Raw genomic sequence first — 21928 nt, 5'->3', positions numbered from 1 at the left:
TTTTTATAATGAAAGTGTGCCATGACCACTTTCTTTTCTCTAGTCAGATTTCCTCAGTGTTTTTTTTTAAATTGTGATTCGATTTAACATGTCTGTCTGAAATGTCCACAAATATTTCATCAATGTACAGCTTAATGTGAATCACTGTTGCTGCCATGCCATAAAAGAACAAGACCCAGGCAGGCAACCAGGTTTTGCTTCGCTCTAAGCTGATGGGTATACAATTTTATTGCTGAAAACAACAACTTCAACGTGTATGCGATTGCCCTGCAGTATTGTTCAAGAAAGCCATTATTACCCTCAATTACATTTTTACTATGTTCTCCGAGTGCTTTGTTGATATGCTTGCCAGTTCTTTATCAACAAAGCTTTGTCAACAAAAAGGGGGTGTCTGTAGCAATACGCCTGAGGTAACTCTGCTGTCATCTTTGGTTGCAGTTGGCGATTTCATCTATCTTAATAATTCACATTAATCCATTATGCAGACTACATATGAGGTAAGTGTTAAATGAAACATCTTCAAAGCACGCGGAATTTTCACTATCTGTAAGCTTCTTCACAACAACTGTGGTGTAAAAGAAAGAAAATGACAGTAACGAATAAGAAGCCACTTTCAAGATCTAAGGCTGAGAAAGAAAGACCACTTCTGGTGATATTGTAGAATGTCAATAACTTGAAATCCCCTAACTCCAATTAAAAGATAATTAAAGCTTCACAGCTGGTCCCAGTAAAGTTGTATGTACTTGAACAGGAAAAAAGTCACAGTTTCACCACAAGGGCAAAGCCATGAATGCGATAGCAACAAATTGGAATCTAACGAGAAGAACGGCAAGCAGCTCGAAATTTGCAGCGCGCTGCTCAAGCATACAAAGCACGCACGAAGAGCACAGACAGGACGAGCGTGAATTAACAACTGTCACAGTTGTTACTTCTTTGTATTTGAGCAGCACGCTCCTTTTGCAAACGCAGCTGCTGCAGCGAGTGAAGTGACCTTCACGCCCTCTGTTACTTCAACGAAAACTTTGAGGTGAAAGCACAAGACGTACAAACCAAACCCATCACGAGATAAGCGCACGGGCGACCACGCCCTGTAGGGCGAAGTACAGCTGGTAGAGGTAGGAGGAGCGCGTGCATCGGAATGAGCGGGGTGACGACTTTTAAAGCGTGCCCTTCATGCTATTTCGCTGGCGAGAAAGAGAACACGCTGAAGCGCTTCCGAGCTTTGCATACCGCCAGCAGTAAATGGTGTATATAAGTAGTTCGCCGTTAGTATGCTGAAGGATGTACTTTTCACGGCCGAGTCATCTAACACTGCACACTGCGGAGCGAGGGGTCGCAGGTTTGAATCCGCGCTTCGGAAAATATTTTTCTGAATTATTTTTCTTTGTGGCTTTTATATTATAAGTAAATACATATATGGGACATGACGGCGACGGCAAAAGCCAGCCGAGAGTGTCCATATAATTGCCACTGCAATAAAAAAAAGCTCCCCGATTTGATGTCAACCAAATTTCTTGCCGCTGTGGTCGTACGTTTTGAAAAAAATGTTCCACTGCATTGTCTCTTTTGAGATAATACAACTGCCAATACACAGGAAGGCAATGCACACAAAGTCTTTGCAAGAAAGGGAGCCTAGGTTTTGAAACTTTGTGTTGTATAGACGGTACTACTAATGAAACCAACAAATGCCAAAGAAAGCATTAGGGCATTATTATTTTTTTTCTGTAGTGCAATGATTTTGACCTATATTGAAAGGAAAGTGGATGAAAAATAAAATAGGCGGTACTAAACACTTACAGATGGCCAAAAGATACAACATGAACGGGTGGGTGCAAACTATCAACTGTTTATCCTTTCACAAGGCACCGCCTGAAGCTTTTCTCAAAAGAAGGGTCGGGGAAATGAAAGGGGTGAATCTATGAACAGAAAGAACAAGATTGCAAAATGGAAAGATCAAACTGTGTTGTAAGAAGGGTGTGCCTAACAATGTGTTGCACCGTTATGTGCATCCTTCTTGCTACGCAGTTTGATCTTTCCGTGACAGTTTAAAGGGGTACTGACACAAAATTTCGCGGCCGAGATAGCCTGCTGGGTCGATTCCCGTGTACGTGCGTGTACCATCTGCAAAATATCGACAGCGAATAAAGCTTCGAAGGTATTTTATATGAATTTTGAAGTTCGCGAGCGCGATCCAGCATTATAGGCCGCACCTGGCGCATTGACACCCTCAGAGGTGACCCGAGGTGACCCCCCTACTTCCTCTACGTAACCGTTGCGGCCGGTACAAGTTATGATGACATCGTAGCCGCCATTTCTGTTTTGACGCGCTTCCCGACAAATCGCTCCTCGCCAGCGGGTCCAACGTTTTTTAGAACTACTTCAATTTGAAAACTCGGCTCTGTTGCGCGGCTCCGCCGCGAGCGGAGGCGGCGAGTGGCACTGTAGTCGCGTCAGGCTTCAGCGAGGTGCGCCGGTGCGGCCGCGGCTACGGTGGCTGCTACCGTATCGGCGCGCCGGATCAGATGCGTCACTGCATTTTATTGACGAACAGAGATTCCGGATTTTGTAATACGCAGCAAAAGATGTTACACGTGTTACGCGTCCTCAATGCCGACATGTTTTGTGCCGGGCTGTACAGCGGCAATAGGACAAACAAATGACCGCGAAACAAATGACCGCACCTAGCATTTCGCCTGTATCTAAGTGTGAAGACCGCGACCATAATCGAACCTACGTCGTTCGGGTCAGCAGCCGAACAGCTTTAACTACCAGGAGCATGGCCAAAAAATTTTTTTTTCGGGAGGAGGGGTTCAATCATATGTTATGTATGTTTGCGCGTGTATATATACGCAAGTAAAACAGAAAAATTTCGGGGGTCCGAACCCCCCCCGGCTACGCCAGTATTAACCACTGTTATCTCGGCGACTTCATTGAAGGGAAAGGTTAAAATTTCTAGGTTATAACGAAGAACGTGCTTTACGTTAAGCATACTATGACAAGGAAAAAAAGTAGCAAAATTAGATGAAAGGTTGTCGTTTCAAAACAGTAAAAATATAATTGAGCTGGAACATAACGGTGCAATTTTAATGTTTAATGCTTTAAAGAGAATAAGATTGTTTGAAAAAAAAAAAACAGTAAGTGCACGAAAGTTTCAAAAATATTTTTATGAAGGATTAAATTATACGCAACATTCGGCACTTAAGTGCGAATTATGTCATGTGAGCTGAGGACACAATCGTACATGTTAAGGCCATTCTCGATCTCAGATGGTCGCGGCCGGTCGGAACGCATGTAGTTCATATCGAGTGCGACTGGCTCCTTTCCGCAATTTGCACGAGTGAGTCAGTCATGACCGCTTTGATCCTGGTCACACTTTATCGCGATCAAATTTCATCGAGTGACGCATCAATAACTTTCTGTATCACGAGCTTGCGAGACTGAAATTCTACAAACGTGCCCTACAATTACGGTGGCTACTACATTGCTGTATATTGATATAATTAATGACAATGTACAGTGGCCTTTCGTGGTATTCTTGCCGTTCCTTGGGCGCTTCACATAAGCAGTAATCCGAATTGCAATAAAACCTGTAATTGGGCAAGGCGAAAGCTATCAGAGGAGGGACAGCACGAAGGGATTCCCTCGCGAGCCTCCAACGAAATTATGCAATGACCTATTTGTTTCCAAATACCTACGAAAAGATTTACAGACTCTTCCGGTATATAGTCAAGCAAAAAAGGCTTGTGAAATCAGCTCTACTGGTATTTCAATATTGCACTTAGCCAGTAAGTAACGCTAATGTCTGTAGCAATGAACATGACGAGAGTAGCAGCGACGGCCGTGCTCACGGTGCCTGCTGTCATTCGCGTAACACAGAACACGTGCAGACCCGGTCTCAAATATTGCTGCAGACAATCGTGCTTTTAACACGATTACCTAAACGGAAAAGTCGTTTTCGTAACTCTGTTGATAAGCTATTCAATATTTGCGAGCACAATCGCAGCTGTCCGCAGCCTTCACTCGCGCTTCGCCATCTGCTACGTAGAGCCTGTTGCTGCAGTAGCGCCACCTGCACCGGAAGTCGGTTGCGCGCCGCTTTCAGAGTACGGCGGAGGCGGAGAGTTTGGCAACTGAAGCAAGTTCTATAAACGTTGAGCGTGTCGAACTGAAGTGATTCGCCACGTCGAAAATTCCTTCCATCCCCGCCGCAAGAAAATCGTCACCATCAGACGTCGATGAGCCCGACGACGACAGACCACGCGGAAATGCGTCACTGTTCTGTGTCCTCACGTGACCGAGCGTTTCACTCGCTAGGTGGTGATAGTTGCACCCGGCGGCTTGTCGTTTTTGGAGCTCTGTCAAACCGAAACTGAGGCTGTGTCGGTAATGAGGAGCTTGTAATTAATTATCTGTCGTGCGCTGTGGCAAACGATGTGCCGTGCTATGACTAACAGGCCCCCCGCAACACATTGCAGCAAAAAAACGCGGGGCGAAAATTTTTGTGTCAGGACTCCTTTAATCATCATGTGTCACATGAAACGTGACAACAGTTGCACATTGCTTCTTATGTTGTGTAGTGTAGGCACTGTGGCCATCACAGGGCACCACTACAAGCAGGACTGTGCATACCTGAATAAAAAGTAGCAGCCAAAACATAAGGAAAGCAAGAAAAAACTGCACAAAGCCATGATGCGCAGGCACCACAGTCGTTTTGGGTGGGACCTTGCTTCCTTGCCATGCTCCCCTGTGTAGCCCTCATTAGGTGTTCTAGCCTGGCAGAGCTACAAGAGTGCGCTGTACAGGCTGGCAAATAACAGTTTCACATTTTGAGTGCTTTCAATTAGCTAAATATGAACCGATATCAGCCAAGGTGTTGAGTTTGCGATGCATGTAGAAGAGACCTAGCATGCGCTGGCAAGTGTAATGGTGTTTTTGGAGATGACAATATGTACTGGTGAGTACTCTCACAGCAGGCTCAGTAGAAGACAAGTGACTGAGTCAGGCACAAAGCATTCGAATGAGCATGCGTGTAGTAAACCAGATTCTACCTCACATGAGTGTAGGAGAGAATGAAGCATTATGAAAATGACTGGAAAACATAAAATATTTTTTCAGCTTCTCTGATGCCCTAAACATGTGTACTCTTTGTATAATTAACTCATAATTAGTGATCATACTATTATTAGGAATGTCCTCGTAATAAGAATACAAGCCAATACTCGCTGAGCCCACTAGCTACCATAAGCTGCGTAGCAGTGAGAGAGAGCGAGTAATTTTCTGGCTGTTTTCACTACGAAATTGCCGATTCTCTGCTGCATGCATTTCGATAATTTCAGCTCACATGTTCAAAGGAGCCTCGTGCCCAACTCAGTAGTGTTTTATTGCCACGTCCCAGAAAGAGTGACACAGCTCACACTAAATGCCAGCCTTTGTCTTTGCTCTTCCTTTCATTAAGTGCAAGCAGTGTTTTCGTTATTTTCCAATCCTTGGCACCAGAAATCCGGAACGAGTCTCCCTGAGTGGGCATGAAACCACTCTTGCAGGAAGTTCAACAACTGGGCTAGTTGGTAAGGTTACATTGTGGTTAAAGCAGCGCAGATAACACACCTTGTGTCTCCTTCTTCGTCGTGTTGTTTGCGCTGCTTTAACCATAATGAAGCTATTAGTGCCACAATGAGGTTTTTCGTAGCGGCATGCAGCAAATTGGCTCTCTGTTGCAGTTTGGAGCAAATGCTGCAGCACACTCCACCACCGAATGCCCTGTGAAAACTGCTTCGAACTGCAGAAAGTTGAGCTAGTTGGCAATAATTCATCATGAAAGAAGGTATCTAACATCTATCTTTACATTGTCAAGAGTGTAAATGCACACCAAAATTCTATGAATGTGCAGTGTGATCTAATGGCTGAGGCCTCGCATATCGATATTAGTGGAAGTGCATGCAAGAGCCAGCCATCAATTAACTTGTGCACAGAAGAAATCGAATGCCTGAACAGTTATCGCTCACATAGACTACCACGTGTGCTGGATGGAGAGGTGGAACTACAATGCAGCTGCGCACATAAGTTTTAGTGTTTCTTTTCCGCCACAGTGCGCCTTTTCAGTTGATATTCAGCAATTGTGTTGTATTCATCTTGCCTCTTACGTCAGTGTTTAAATGCCTACCTTGCTTTATCATGAAACTGCTTCATTTATGTAATACACATGATAATAATAATTTTTGGGGTTTAATGTCCCAAAACCACAATATGATTATGAGGGATGCTGTAGTGGAGGGCTCTGGAAATTTTGACCACCTTTTTTTAACGTGCACCTAAATCTAAGTGCACGGGCCTCAAGCATTTTCGCTTCCATCAAAAATGCAGCTGCTACGTGATAAGAAGTGCAGTGCCAACACGTGTCAAACGTCATCCACCGTCTTGTGTTACGTCATAGGCCAGCCGCCTATATATACTTCATTGTCTGCTAAATAAAGCATTCTGCATTGGTTACTGGCCTGGCTCTGTCACTTTGGCGTAAGCTAAAACAGTGGCGACAAAGATGGGATTCACGATTTCTGGGCGCTGAATGTAACCACCACCTTTGCCTACCACCACGGAACGTCGGCGGCCATGGCCATGGCTACGAGTCTCGGCACCCCAAGTTTCGACGAAAATCAAGTGGGAGATTTACTTGACTCAGCTGGAGGCATTCTTTGAAGCAAATGATATTAACAAAGAGGATAAGAAAAGGGCGCTTTTGATTTCGATGCTATCAGCAGAGGTGGTAGGCGTTCTTGCGGGACACTGCGCTCCCCGTAAAGTAAATGAGCTGAGTTACCAAGAAGCACTCGCGCTCCTAAATGCCCACTATGTGCCGAAGAGTAACGAAGTTGCCGCAAGTTATAAGTTCTTCACTAGGGACCAAACGGCCACTGAATCTGCCCGACCCAGTCTTTTCATCGCAGATGCTCCCTGTTGTGACCATTGTAGCTCGGAGAGCATGGGCTGGGCCCCTGCGCCTTGCAGGATATGATAACTCGTTGACCCCAGTAGAGCAGACCTTCTGTGCTCGACAGTTCCAGTCTTCTACAAAAGTAAGGTTGAAGATGACTGTGACATGATGAGAGGCATTTAGGCCATCCATTAAGCATGAAGTTTTGGACAACACAAAGATCTTTGTCTGCACTCGTCAGTGCCCTCAAAGCACCCGCTGGCACGAACGAACTGTCAAGATTCTCTGTAGACAGCACGTATTCTGGCAAGGTTCCCGAGTGAACAGTCTCTGGTGTCGGCACTGGCAAACGGCTAAGTGCGTCTGCATTGGCGTTTTGCTTCCCGGCCCTGTATTCGATGCGGTACCGGTACTGACTTAGGAACAGAGCCCACCTCTGGATACGCGCCGACGCCATTGGAGGCACCGGTCGATCTTCTCGTAGACCCACCAGTGGTTGGTGGTCCGTCACTAGCACAAACTCGCGGCCCAATAGGTAGTCTCGAAACTTTTGAGACTCTGAACACCAGCGCCAGAGCTTCCTTCTCAAGCTGCGAATAATTTTTCTCGGCGCGCGTCAGTGCGCGTGAACGGAAAGCGATGGGCTTATCCACGTGGCCCACGCGGTGCGAGATGACGGCACCTAAACCCGACGGTGATGCATCACATTCCAACCGCACTGGTTGGTCGGGCTGAAAATATGTCAGCACTGGTGAGCTGAGAAGCGTTCGTTTCGCCTTGAGATAAGATTTTTCCTGGGTTTCACCCCACTCCAATTTATGCTCTTTTTCGAGTAGATTATACAAGGGGGCCAACATCGCTGACATGTGTGGCAGGAACCGGTGATAATATGACAGCAGACCCAAAAACGAGCGCAGTTCGCTTACATTCGTAGGCCGTGGTGAATCGCATATTGCAGCCAGGTTCTTTTCCAACAGGTGCAAGCCGTCTTTGTCGATCCGGTGCCCCAAATAGACAATTGAGCCTTTACGAAAGTGATATTTTTCTGCCTTCAGCTTGACACCGTTTTCCTGTAGCCGGTGCAAAACATCCTGGAGCACGGAGTCATTACTGTCTGGACGCTCGGCTATTAATACGTCGTCCAAGTACACCTGCACGGCTGGAAGGCCAGCCAGGACGGTTTCCATGCGCCGCTGAAAAATCGCGGGAGCCGAGGCAACTCCAAACGGGAGACGGTTATAGCAGAACAGCCCCTTGTGCGTGTTTATCACGGCCAACTTCTTCGCTTCCTCATCCAAGGGGAGCTGGTTATATGCGTCCTTCAGATCCAATGTAGTCAAAAGAGATCCCTCACGAAGTGACGCGAAAATATCCTCGACGTTAGGTAGTAGATACTGCTCAGTTATGCACGCAGCATTAATAGTGGCCTTAAAATCACCGCAGATGCGGAGTGACCCGTCTTTCTTTAGTACCGGCACTATTGGTGCCGCCAATTGTGAATGTGCTATAGGCGATAATATGCCTTCACTCACTAAGCGTTCCAGCTCCATTTCCACTTTCCCATGAAGAGCGTAAGGGCCGCGCCTTGTGGAACTTAGGTTGGGCGTCTTCTCGAAGGTGGAATTTCACAGGAGGCCCCTGAATTCTTCCGAGCCCAGATTGAAAAAGTGCGTGAAACTCTGTGCAGAGGCTGTCGCGAGCAACTGACATCGACTGCACTGTTCCGAGGAACTCACTCGGAAGTATTGACAATGCTTGAATTTAATCCCTTCCGCAAAGGCTAGGAACAGAACACCCTATAACGATCAGGGAGGCAGGGACAGCTTTGCCTGAAAATTGGGCTTGAACCTGTAGTTCACCGACAATGGGCAACTTGCCCAGGTAGCAGCTGAGCGTCTGTTTGCATTTCGATAACCACGGCCAGCTCAGGCGATGCTTGAGATAAACTTCTTGCGGGATTATTGAAAATGGTGATCCCGTATCAGTGATCATGTTCAGGGGCACACCCCCCTCAACGGATGACCCTGCAATACGCCTGTAGCAGACGTTGCTTCTCCCGTGTCTCTTGTACAGTGAACACTGTTGAAATATCACTTTCCTCGGTTTCAGATGCAGTGCTCTCATACTGAACGGCGTAAGCACTGCCATCCTGCCTGCCACAAGCCCTGAGCCTCGATTGGGAGCGGCAATTTTTTGTGAAATGACCTGTCTTCCCACAGCGAAAACATTTCTCTCTTTTGTGCGGGCAATCATATGCTTGATGATCATGGATTCCACATCGTGCGCAATCTGCAACCCGTTGCTTCTTATCTCTGGAAGTGGTTTGATACTGGCGCGATTTTCCAGCTAAACTGCACACCGCTGGCATATCAGGTTTGGTCATGGCGCTAACTTCCTGCGCAGCGGCTTCGGCAGCCGTAGCAATGTTTACCGCTTCGGCCAGTGTGAGCTCACTTCTTTCGAGCAGCGTCTGCTGCACAGCACGATTTCGGATGCCACAAACGATGCGGTCACGTAACATACGGTCAAAGCCAGTGCCAAAGTTACACTTATCTGCCAGCTTGCGGAGCTCAACGACATAGTCTCGGACAGATTGGGATTTGATGGGATATGATCCCGCGACCTTCGGGTTGGCAGTCGAGGCCATAACATCTAGACCATTGTGGTGGGTTTGTAATACACATGCTTGCAGAGGCATAACTCTTCTGCGAAATTCAGTTTCTTTTTTCTTTTTTTCTTGGAGGGATAAGACGGGGTCTGGAATGCAAACAAAGGCATAAAGATCTGTGGGCAGGAATGATCTGAGGATTCACTGCAAAGGGCCTGCTTGTAGCATTTCAAGAACAGTGACAAACCTGAGGAATAATGGTCATCTTGGAACGAAGGTCGTGAAGGCCAATCTTGGTAATGTCCACATGGTCCAGATTGATCGTGCCCGTTCTGGGTTCAATGATTCGGAACAGGGCCAGCGCTAGTGTGGACTTGCCAGCACCAGTTCTTCCGACAATGCCAATCTGAAAGCAAGGTTAATTGTTTACTGCATAACTCTACAGGAAAGCTTGTCTTCATATACTCAACAAACATTACAACAAGGACGACTAAATTAACGTAGGTTCACACATCATTAGCATTGGCTGAAGTAGTATGTTTATTAGTGCATATTATAGTGAACCCACATATAATATATCGTGTATATATCTAACAGATCTGAAATACCCTTGAAATATTTTTCATTTATGAAATATTATATAAATCAAATTACCTGTGTATAGAACTTTTTTTTGTGACCTCCTTCAGATTCTATATATCCAGGTTCCACTACATATATATCTATATTAAGGTTCTCCCCAGAAATTTTTTATGCATGGACATTTTAAGAATGGCAGGGGAAGGGAGGAGGGAGATATTAGGTTTAAGAATTTCAAGTTTTCAAACTTAATGTTTTCTACATGCATCCACATTTCATTTCTGGTCGCACATTTCTGGCAATGCTAAAGAATTGACTCCGAGGTTTCTGCAGTCTTATACTGCATAGGTGGCAAAATGCCTGTACCATTTTTGTCCTTAATTTGTCAAGTCAGAGTAAACCTTTTTTTTTTTTCAATCGTGAATTCACCCAGCTTTTGGAACATTTTCGCACATTCCAAAAAGGTCTATTGGAGAGGCGGGGAATCTATCAAAAGTGGTGGGTGGTGAACCAGAGAGATGAGCGGTGGGCAGCATTCCCACTGGCACCTACCATGGGGACACCCCACATACATACTGTAAAATATCGAGCAAGCGCCCCCCCCCCCTCTTCAACAACTCGAAATTATTGGCAAAGTGGAGGGGGGAGGGGCAATTTTCTGGTATAGCACCAAAATTTAACATGACGAGGTCTTCCAGCCAGAAAAAAAACAGCGCAGGTGGACTTCTTTTCTGGCTCTTGTTCATGGCATGGTGCATCACGATGATTCACAAACACAAGAAACACAAAGGCAACGCACTCAGACCAAGGAAAGCATGGCAGCATAGCCATGGAAAGCATGGCATGGAAGCACCTATGACGATGAACCCACACCAACACGATAGCTCTGGGCAACAGGCACAGTGCTCGGAGGCCTTACTTTTGCTAACACGTGTGTGACAGGCACCATAACTGAATTGCAAATACAGATCTCAAAGGCAATGCTTTTGCTCACAGGAACCTGAAGACCGTCATGGGTGTCATGTGCCCAGTTCTGGGTGCAATCATTATGCGGGAAAGAAAAAGAATAAAATTTTGATGACAAATTTCAGGCGCAGGCCTAAACCAGCAATGCTGTTTTTGTAGATCTTGTCGTGGATTTTTGGCATGTCAACCTCGATGAGCAGTACCGATGCTTTGCTTTGCTTTGTGGATCACCACGGCATTGGATCCGTGTGCACAACGTGGGTGGATCGTCTGTCAAGGGCAGTGTCGTCACCGGTGAGCCAGCTACACAAGGACGAACGAAACAGAGGCACCTTCACAGGGCACGGCGAAAGGCCTACAGACAACATGCCTAAACCGGCAATACTCTTTTTGCATGTTCATTGCGATTACAATACTGCATGCTTACAAACTGACAACCAATTTTCGTTAGCTCAGATTGCTGGCACTAAATCCAAGGAGCACTGTTAACAAAGCAACAGAGCTTGAATACTTATTACTTTCATATCACCCGCAGGTAGCTATGATATCTGAAACATGGTTAAATAATACTAATGAAGACAGTTACATTGTTCCTATGGATTATAAGTAGGGCTCCGTGTTTTCGGTTTTATCCCAAAATATCCGATAAACATTCGCCGACAAAATTTTTGAAAATTCAGATTTATCCGATAAACTCCGATTTCAAGGGCCAATATGACCTGGACCAACACCAACTCGCCCAACTTCTTATTATAATGGTTCCATTCTTTATCGAAAGGGCAAGTTCTAAGCACTCATTCATACATCTTCTGGTTGGACCGATTTAAAGTTCACCACACGTAGCTGTATTAGGCGACGTAGCTGTACAGTATAACCTCGTTACAACGGATCTGTTTACAACAGACATTCGGATATTACATACCAATTTGCGGCGTTATGCCGACCTCCGTATTAGTTCCATTGATTGAGCTTCGTTTACAACGGATTCTGGTACAACGGACATTCGGATATAATTGACTAAAATTTCAGGCCAGCAAGGTGGTCAGGACTCCTTTAGAGCGGACTTTTCTACCATGGTCATTAACTTCCGACTTCAAACATCACTTAGCATACTTTCGGGACGGGAGCAGCGCACCGCGGATATCGACGTACCGATTTAAGAACGAAGGCCGCCGATCCCCGGTCTGTCAATGATCAGCTATGCCTAGCTGTAGCGACAAAAAGAAAAAAAAAAACGGCGCGCAGCGTGCTTGGTGTTGCGTTTGGGACGCTGACACGCGAAATTGCGAGCCGCTGCCACCGCTTCTCCGCGCGGTCGCTGCGCGGCGAGCTTGGCCGGGGGGTCCGCTGCCGATGCACAAAATGTCCATCCGCGGTTCTGAGGCGCCAACGGGCAATGCGATTCGTTGCTTGAGACGAAGGACATTACGGCTTCTTCGCTTTCGCATGTCCGCTAGCGCGATGTTCTTGCCCGCAAAGTTCGGATTTGGCTCGTACATCGGCACCGTGAACGGAGTTAGGCCTAACCACGACATCTAGTAGAAAGCTCGGTTGCGATGTGCGTGGCCGCGGTGCCCGATGTTTCAAAGTACGTCATGCTCGATTGCGAGTACAAGGAGTTGTCCCGCGGTGGTCTTCGTCAAAAGCTTCGAAGTGCTGATAAGAACCTCGAACAGCGGGTCCAACGAGTCAACGCTATTAGTCGCACGTCTGCGATGTTCGCGACGAGTGCGGCGCGCTATCGTAAGCTGATGATTGAGCTTCCGCTTGCAGCTGCCCAACTAAAGCGTTCCAAATTATCGTCGACCCGTAAACACAGAACGAGTGCGAACGCGTCACTAAGTAGCGCAATTTTCGACAGCCGCGACCTCGCGACGCACAAGCAGCAGACGACGATCCCGAAGCGAGCATTAACACGTTTTGGCTGCTTCTGCGGTAATACCGCAGAAGCAGCCAAAACGTGTTTTTCGTACGCTTGTTACTGAATGGAGGAGGCAGCTGAAACGGAGAACTTGAACGCGGAGAAATGCTCTTTACGACGAGCCCAAAATGGCGGCGCCCAGTTGCGCCGTTGCCGAGCTATAATTTTGAAAAACGCTTTTTTTTATATTTCCGCAATTTTCGCCAAGTCGGCAGACGCAAAACAAATTTTTGATAGCACTTCTACGTAGTTTTCATTGAAGATATTTTGGAATCAGATAGAAATGGGCTACAGAAACTGAAAATGCGATTTTCCAAAAATCGCATTTTTTTTTTGGTCCCCCGTTAAAAATAAGACCATGTTTGTGACTCGTAATTCTCTCCGGTTATAACAGACCCATTCAGTGTTTACATGAAAGTCTGTTGTAACAGTACTTGAATTTTACATACTCCCTTTACAACAGACCAAAATCCTCTTCACTATGAAGGTCTGTTGTAATGAGGTTATACTGTATTGTGCTTTGACTCAGCTTCCCACATGCAGAAACTTCACACGGGCTTGCAACTCTCCAACCTCGAATTCAAGGTGCTTCACTTCAAAGATCCGTGCCACCTACTCAACAACACTCTGGAAGATGGAATCAGGACGAGCTCGTTTAACGTAGTTCAAGATTTTGTTGTGCACTTTCCTACCCTGTTGAAGTCGTCGTGGGAGCTGCGCCATAAGTTTAGTCTTGTGTTCTTGACCACGGGCATCTCCTTGAAGTCGCTGAAAACCGTACGTCCGTCGAGGTGGTTCTCTTTTTACGAAGCTCTAGAAGATATTTTAGACTACTGGCGCGCCATTTTGTCTTTCTTGGGAAGCGACAAAGCCAAGGGAACGAAATGTGAGAAGCTCAAGAGCCTTATTTCAACGGCTGAAGCTGTACACGATAATTGATGGTAGCGATGGTAGGCTGTACACGACTTGCTCGTTAAGATGAGGTTTCTGAAGACCAATTCGTGTGCCGTGCTTTCAATCATTAAGGAACTTGAGGCAGAGAGTAACGTGGCACACCAAGTTTATCTCATACTAAGGGTTCGTTTGCACGCACTCATCAGTCAATGGCGTGATCCAACTGAGGTCTTCGCATCAGATGCCACAAGTCTGTTTGACCTCTTTGACGAGAATGACTGCTTAACCCCTTCAGGGTTTTCGCCGTACATGTACGGCAGAAGCTTCCTGGTACCAAAGGGTTTTCGTCATACATGTACGGCATAGCATTTATTTTTAAAACGCGTGCCTTTTTCGATCATTTCTCTTGTTTGGCCTGTGCTTCCACACTTCGGGAATACCTGGAATTTTTTTCATGCGCCGATGTCTCTCCATTGTATTTTTTTTTCGCTTCCCAAAACGGCGCGCCGCCTATCGCTTGCCCATCCGAGCGCGTTCGCGGTGCAGCTGGTTTAAAGTGCGCGCCTTTTTCGATGATTTCTCTTGCTTGGCATGTGCTGCCACGCTTTGGGAATACGTGGAATTTTTTTCATGCGCCGATGTCTCTCCGTTGTTGCTTTTTTTATGCTTCGCAAAATGGCATGCCACGCGCCGGCTATCGCTTGCGCAACCGAGAGCGCCCGCGGCGCGGTTTGGTTTCAAACACGCGCCTTCTCCCATTTCTCTTGCTTGGAATGTGCTGCCACGCTTCGGGAATACGTGGAATTTTTTTAATGCGCCAATGTCTCTCCGTCTTTTTTTTTTCTTTCCAAAGAGGCCCGGCGGCTTGTAGTCTCGCATCAGAACGCGCACACGCGGTTCGGCTCGTTTCGGTTTCGTCCTTCGGGTGGTTTTCGCTTCTTGCGCCCGCAAAGCTGATGGCTGTTTGGTTTCTAATCTCTCAAAGGGTGACCGCTTGTTACTCTCTCATTTATTGCACCCCGGCGCACGATTACATCTGTTTCCGTGCGGCGCTAAATTACACAAACGCCGCCGCCGTGATTGCGTTTCCTGTTTTGGGGTCTCGGAAAAACTAACTACCTCTTGTTGGCGATAAGACGAAGTATTACTGTAGCTTTTTCACTAGTTTTGCTTTCTGGACGGGCGCAGAACCATAGTTTTCTTCCGTGCGCTCACTGACGCAGTTCGCTTACGCTATGGAAGCGCGCGCCGGTTGCGCTGCTGCCGGTGAGTCGAGAAGCGATTCTTCCGATGCGGACTATTCCCCAATTGTCGAATCAGAATCTGATTCATTGGATTTCAGTTCGTCAGACGAGGATTTTTTGACGAGTTCAGACTCCTATAACGATCAAGGAGCGACATCTGAAATGCGTGCGCGGGGAGCCATGCTTCAAAGACTATCACGCGCTGAGAAGTTTTTAGTGTTAGAGCACGAGCGTTTTTAACCGGAAACGTACTCTGGTGCACTTATTTTTGTATGTTTTTGAGCTATGTTTAATACAATGCATGATTTTTATTCATAAAAAACTGTGAAGCTTTTTTTTAAGGATTCTGCTTGATTTTACTACGAATAAACCATATGTATGTAACAACAAAACTGAATTTTTGGCACTTTACGGTCACGAAGAAATAGAATCGTCTGAAGAATTTATTTCAGCAATAAAAAAATTACACAATTTTGGACTGGATTTCGCGAAAAAGTTCGACCCTCAAAGGGTTAACGACTGTCGCAGACATTCATGATACTACGCAGCTGTCGCCGAAAAGTGGAGACCGACATCTGAGAGGAACCTGTGAGATGAACTCCAGTACAGCAAAGAATCGTTTTGGCACTGTGTTCAAATTGTGAATACAAATGTGAAGCATGAACTGCCCTGCGCGTTCCAAACCTATGCACCTATTTTTCAATTAGTTCTTGAAATTGTTGACATGGGCCAGCTCCTGAGAGTTTTTGCGAACTATCAGTGCTATGAAGTATGTAACATTGTTGAACCGCTGTCGCTTTGGAGACTTCACAATGTCCAGTGGCCAGTGCTTTCTCGCTGCACGCTGCGTCTTCTGGCACTTCCTGTTTCTAGCGCTAACGTTGAAAGGGCGTTTTCAAAGCTGAGAGTTGTCAATCAAAAGGAGTGTGCTTCGATCACTGACAGCAACCTCGCAAAATATGCTTGCATGTTTTACAATAAGCTTTAAGCTAAGGTTGTTATACGCACAAATACAGGTATTTTGTGTTGAAGTATTTCGCTTGTGCATATATGCTTTTGTGCATTCAAACCTTCTTGAAAAAATCAAATGTGCTTCCTGTGTGTTGATGTTTTAGTATTCCGATATGAGTTGATCTAAAACTTTAGGGTTTTGAGAATAATACGCATTTCGGAGAACTGAGGATTTACGAGAAATAAACTCCGATAAACGCCGAATATCCGCCAAAAATGTAAACTCCGATAAGCACCCGCCGATTTTCAAGAAATATAAACACTGAAAACACGGAGCCCTAGTTATAAGATCTTCAGGTGGGACAGGGATTGCCAAGGTCACGGTATTGCACTGGCCATCAAAAGCGCAATAGCTGCAACAAAAATAAATTGCACCTTATCAGAAACAGTCCATTGTAAGATAAATTATGCTAATACAGTGCATTTTATTAGAGCTGCGTACAGAGTGCCTTGCACTCCACCTCAGTTCTTGAAAGACTTGAACATGTTTTTGCTTTCCAATGTAAAAGAAAATACAAGGCTAATAATGGCTGGCAACTTCAACTTGCTTCACATTAACTGGGAAAATCTTTTCGCAGGACATGCAGAGACTGCTAGTGCTGGTGTGTTTCATGTTCTTGATGTCATGCTTTCTCATAACCTGAGACAAATAGTAAAAAATTATATGAGAGTTACCCTTACATTGCAGTCATTGTTGAACTTTGTTTTCGTCTCTGGTAAGGTGAATGATTGTGGTATATACCAGTTGAAAATGGCATATGTGACCACCGAATAACTTCTACGAATGTGATGCGTGGCACCAGTGTCCAAAGAAGACCCAATGAGTATGTTTATGTTAAAGGTTATTGACACGCAGATGAAACATCTATCCTTGACTATTTGGAACTAACACTTGATGATTTTCAGAACACGTCGCAGACAGAATCCACTGAAAATTTATGGAAACATTTTAAAGAAATAGTACAAAACTGCATAGACACGTTTATACCCATGCAAGCAAAAAGAACAAACCAATGCAATCTGTGGATAAATAAAAGCATAATTCATGTGAAACACAAGATAAAGAGACTGCACAAAGGAAAAGCGGTGGCAGGTGAAATTTCGGTATTGTCTTGAGTAAGGGGCATGAGGCACGTGTCGAATGATGGAATGTTTCGATGGTACGCACGATGGTATGCGAGCCGATGGCACGACCTCTGCCACGTCCGCGCACGCAATTGGCCGGAGGAGAGCTCGTAGCATGTGACCCAAGCCAAGTCGAACAACGCAGCAAGAGAGAATGAGCATTGCCTGCGGGGCACCGTTTGAAGAAGGTTGATGATGCCAGCGTCTCACTGGTGAAGAGAGCAGCGGGTGCTGGGTCCGGAGATGCAGCACTAAGAGTCCATGTCGACCTCGGTTAGGACCGGACGAGGCTATCACGAACTCGCAGCATTCTCGTCACAGCGGGTCCCGGAGCACCTGCAATGCTCTACCTTCGTTGGCAGAACGACTTGGATCCACATGACAGGTCCCGGGCACCACGTCGTCTCTTATGCCGCAGACTTTCTCGGAACAAGGGACCAAGGAAGCATCTAGGCTTAACTCGTCCGCTTCCAGTGATGGCCACGACGACGACTGGCAAACCGGCAACAAGTGGTTTGCCAAGTTGCTGCTGAGCAATGGTGACCACGGGACCTCAGTGAGAGCACCGACGATGAGCGCGACGCAACATGGACAATGAGGGACCAATCGTACGAGAAGTAAGGTCGCTCCATTACGGGAACACACGGGAGGCCAGTGTGGCCGGACTGTTACAGTAGCGAGACACTGAGCTTAGCCAGAGTATTGTTCTGTTAGGAATTCTTTTCATGAATTTTATTTATGTATTTTTGATTGTGTGAATTTCGTGTGAGGTACGACAGTTTTTTTTTTAATGTAAAGTCGTTTGCTATGCCACCACCATCTCTCAATTTCATCCCTCGGATGCACTCCTAAGATAATGTGACATAATAAGTGGCGAGCCTGCCAGGATTTTTCCATCTTTTGGCCCAGTCACTTATCGTCGGAGGTTGAAGGGATGGATTGGGAGAAGATATTAAGAGTCATGCAGGAGCAAAAGCAGCTCAATAAGGAGCAACGTTGAGGTTCATTGAAGAAGAGCGGGAATGCTGTCAACAAGAGTTCGAGCCGGAATGCGTCGAACTGTGGGAAAACACGCCATAGCCTTAGAAGCTTATGCTCGAAAAAAGCAGGAACACGAGCTCAAACTGCAATTGGCATAAGCCAAAGGGTGCATTAGACTGCATGAGAGAAGGGCCATAGAGGTTTCCTCGGGAGATGGCAGTGTGCTCAATTTTCAGAGTTCTGTTCCTGTTGAGCAAAGGGGTAGTGAGCACGGGTGTTGTGCAAATGAGAGCAGTCTTGTAAGTGATCAGCAGAAGGGTAAGGGCTCAGATGTCCCACATAATTGTAACAAAGCAATGATTAACAAACTGGATGTTGTAGGACAGGGCACGAAGGAAGTGAACGCGATGCATCCAGGCAACATGGAGTTAGAATACAGCTAGTCTCTGATGGGCATGCACACTGAAGGGTTCAGCGTTCACAGGATGTGATACCAGCGGATAGGAGGATAAGTGGAGTGCCTCAGACACACGATGGTAAAAGTGTAAAAGTAAAGGTAATAAGGTCAGCTCCAACAGTGCCTAAATCTGCAGAGTAACGAGCACCAGACATGAAGGTAAGAAGCAGCCTGAGAAAGCGGTTTAGGGAGGCATAGGGTGAGAAGAAACAGAGGCATCAGCTGTAGTGAGTGTTTGAGACATGGAGGAAAAAATACATTGTTCGAGACAATGTGTAGCGAGCAGACGCAGGAATAACGTGAAAAAGACGCGAAATTTAAAGAAGCACAGATTTAAGCACATTGTATTGAACTGGAGGCTTCTCTTGTGGAAAAAAGATTCTGTGAATTGGAATAGGTTTTGAGTAGATTAATGGATGATCTTATTTTGGGTAGAGCTCAGCCATAATTGAATTTGTGCAGACTTTGGAACAGTGTGTGCTGCGTATTGTGTGTAGTTATTTCTGTGAGTGTAGCCGTATAGTGTTACAGACAATGAACTCGTGGACACTGAGAATGGTTCAGTGTAATGTCTCATGACGTGTTCGCAAAAGCGCGTGATGACGACCAGCGTGCAGTGAAAGTAAATGTGAACACAAGACAAGCGAATACAAGAAGTTACAGAACAAGGTCACAAAAAATCAAAGAAGAAGGAGTCTTTTTAGAAAAAACTCTTAAAAAGGGGGCCAATCTCATGAGTAAGGGGCACGAGGCACCTGCCGAATGATCGAATGTTCCAATGGTATGTGCGATGATATGCGAAGAGCGGAAATTTCTTCGATGGCAGGCACCTCTGCCGCACGACCCAAGCTGAGTTGCAAAATGCAGGAAGGGAGATTCGGGCATTGCCTGTGGGGCATCGTTTGAAGAAGGTCGATTATGGCAGCGTCTCACTGGTGAAGAGAGCAGCGGGTGCTGGGTCCGGAGATGCAGCACTAAGAGTCCATGTCGACCTCGGTTATGACCGGGCGAGGCTGTCAAGGACTTGCAGCATTCTCGTCGCAGCGGGTCCCGGAGCACCTGCAATGCTCTACCTTCGTTGGCAGAACGACTTGAATCCAGACGACAGGTCCCGGGCACCACGTCGTCTCAGACTTTCTCGGAACAAGGGACCAAGGAGGCGTCTAGGCCTAACCCATCCGCTTCCAGTGATGGCCACGACGACGACTGGCAAACCGGCAACAAGTGGTTTGCCAAGTTGCTGCTGAGCAATGGTGACCACGGGACATCAGTGAGAGCACCGACGACGAGCGCGACGCAACATGGACAATGAGGGACCAATCGTACGAGAAGTAAGGTCGCTCCATTACGGGAACACACGGGAGGCCAGTGTGGCCGGACTGTTACGGTAGCGAGACACTGAGCTTAGCCAGAGTATTGTTCTGTTAGGAATTCTTTTTATGAATTTTATTTATGTATTTTTGATTGTGTGAATTTCGTGTGAGGTATGACAGTTTTGTTTTATATATAGTCGTTTGCTGTGCCACCGCCGTCTCTCAATTCCATTCCTTGCAAGCGCTCCCCAGATGACGTGATAGGTAGCTAAAAGGAACCTAAAAACAGAACTAAGGCAAGCTAAGGCAATATTTTTTAATACAACGCTCGCTAGCTTTCTGCAGGATTCTCCACGAAAATTTTGGCTTTTCTTCCAGGATAAGGGTGAGAGAATTGAGCAGACATTAGATTGAACGAAAATTGTACAGGAGGAGAGCAAAATTTCCAATAGCTTCAATCGTTATTTTCAGTCAGTGTTAATGTAAAACCCAAGACAATGCCAAAGAATATCAGTTGACATGCTGTTTAGCGAAATAAATGTGCATAACTTATGAAGGAATATTTAACCAGTTAATGCTGTTAGACGCAAAGAAATCTGCTGGGCCTGACGGTATACCGTCTGCCATTTTGTGACGACATGCATAGTGGTTGTCTTATTACCTTACTATACTGCTTCAAAAATCCTTGAACTGTTGCTCATTACCCCAAGACTGGTGCAGTGCGATAGTTGTTCCAATTGTAGCGAAGCCTTGGAACTGAGTAATGGGTTGCGCTCTCAGCACCTTCTGAAAGGATGCCGCTTGCGCTGAGAGTTTGTGCTTTGCCTTGACTGTCGCCATTGCGCATTCTCACCGAGTGCCGTCCAATAAACACCTCAACACAATATTTAGCTCTTTACCTGACGTACCAGTACGTTTTCGTGTTTGCTGAAAGCCATGAGAGGGGCATATAAATTATTGGCATATAAAAGTTATATACATCCTACAGGGTTTGTCCAACAAGTAATGTCAGTAATTATATTGTAAAGGGTCTATACGAAAGGCTAGGACCGCTTGATATCGGTGGAGGGAGAAGTTAGCTTATGCACATGCGGTCACGCTGTTGTATGCTACCATCTGGAGAGTAAGGAGACACTTTTCCGTGAAACTTGTTTGCATTCCCCGTGCAAGCCACAATGCAGCACTCATTGGAACAAACGATTGCCATCAAGTTTTGTGCGAAACTCTACAGTGGAAACTTTTCCTATGATAAGGACCTTTGTTGATAGTCATAACGTCATGTGTGCCGGTGTTGTAAGGCCTTTCTAGAAGCTTGTAAAGAGGTCAACGATGAAGCCCGCTCTGGACGGCCGTCAACAACCGTCACCGATGACAACGAGCCAGTCCACACAGTCTTCATCTTGACCCGCTTCCTAGTCGATTCAAAGGTGCCAAGGGTGCCCCAGCTGCCCTACACTCCTGACATGGCTTCTCCAGGCTGCCTTTTGTTTCCGCGCTTGAAAAAACTCCCATGAAAGGACATTATTTCGGAATGCTTTACAAAGTCAAAGAGGCTTGCACCAAGACTTCACAGGACATTCCGGAGGGGACCTACCATGACTCCTTCGATGCCTGGAAATCTCACTGGAAGTGATTTATAGTCTCAGGAGGAGCGTATTTTGAAGCCTTTAATTGTGTTGTACTGATCTGATCAATACGTCTTTTTTAATCGACTCATTGACATTACTTTTCGGATACACCCTGTATTCTAGAACATGCTAGCACAGTTTGAAGCCCACATCAGAAGGTTCGTGAGAAAAAATTGGAGCATATTCAGCGAATCTCTGTATGTTTTAATACTGAAGCTAAACAGTGCAAAAAAGCATGGCCACAAAAAGGAAACACACAAGGAAAGCGCC

At 46.0% G+C, this 21928-nt stretch overlaps 1 protein-coding gene across 1 annotated transcript in view; it reads right to left on the bottom strand.

The window, feature by feature from the left end:
- LOC119382421 (multidrug resistance-associated protein 1) overlaps positions 1–21928 on the bottom strand; it is a 351316-nt gene that overhangs the window by 28363 nt on the left and 301025 nt on the right. The window contains exon 28 of the mRNA XM_037650116.2: positions 9787–9945. Within this exon, the coding sequence (XP_037506044.1) occupies positions 9787–9945 (159 nt within the window). The remainder of the gene's footprint in view (positions 1–9786; positions 9946–21928) is intronic.

Source organism: Rhipicephalus sanguineus, chromosome 2 (genome assembly GCF_013339695.2).
Source record: "Rhipicephalus sanguineus isolate Rsan-2018 chromosome 2, BIME_Rsan_1.4, whole genome shotgun sequence".
Classification (NCBI taxonomy): Eukaryota; Metazoa; Arthropoda; class Arachnida; order Ixodida; family Ixodidae; genus Rhipicephalus; species Rhipicephalus sanguineus.
Note: the sequence above shows the minus strand (reverse complement) of the source record. Positions and strands in the feature narration are given on the sequence as shown.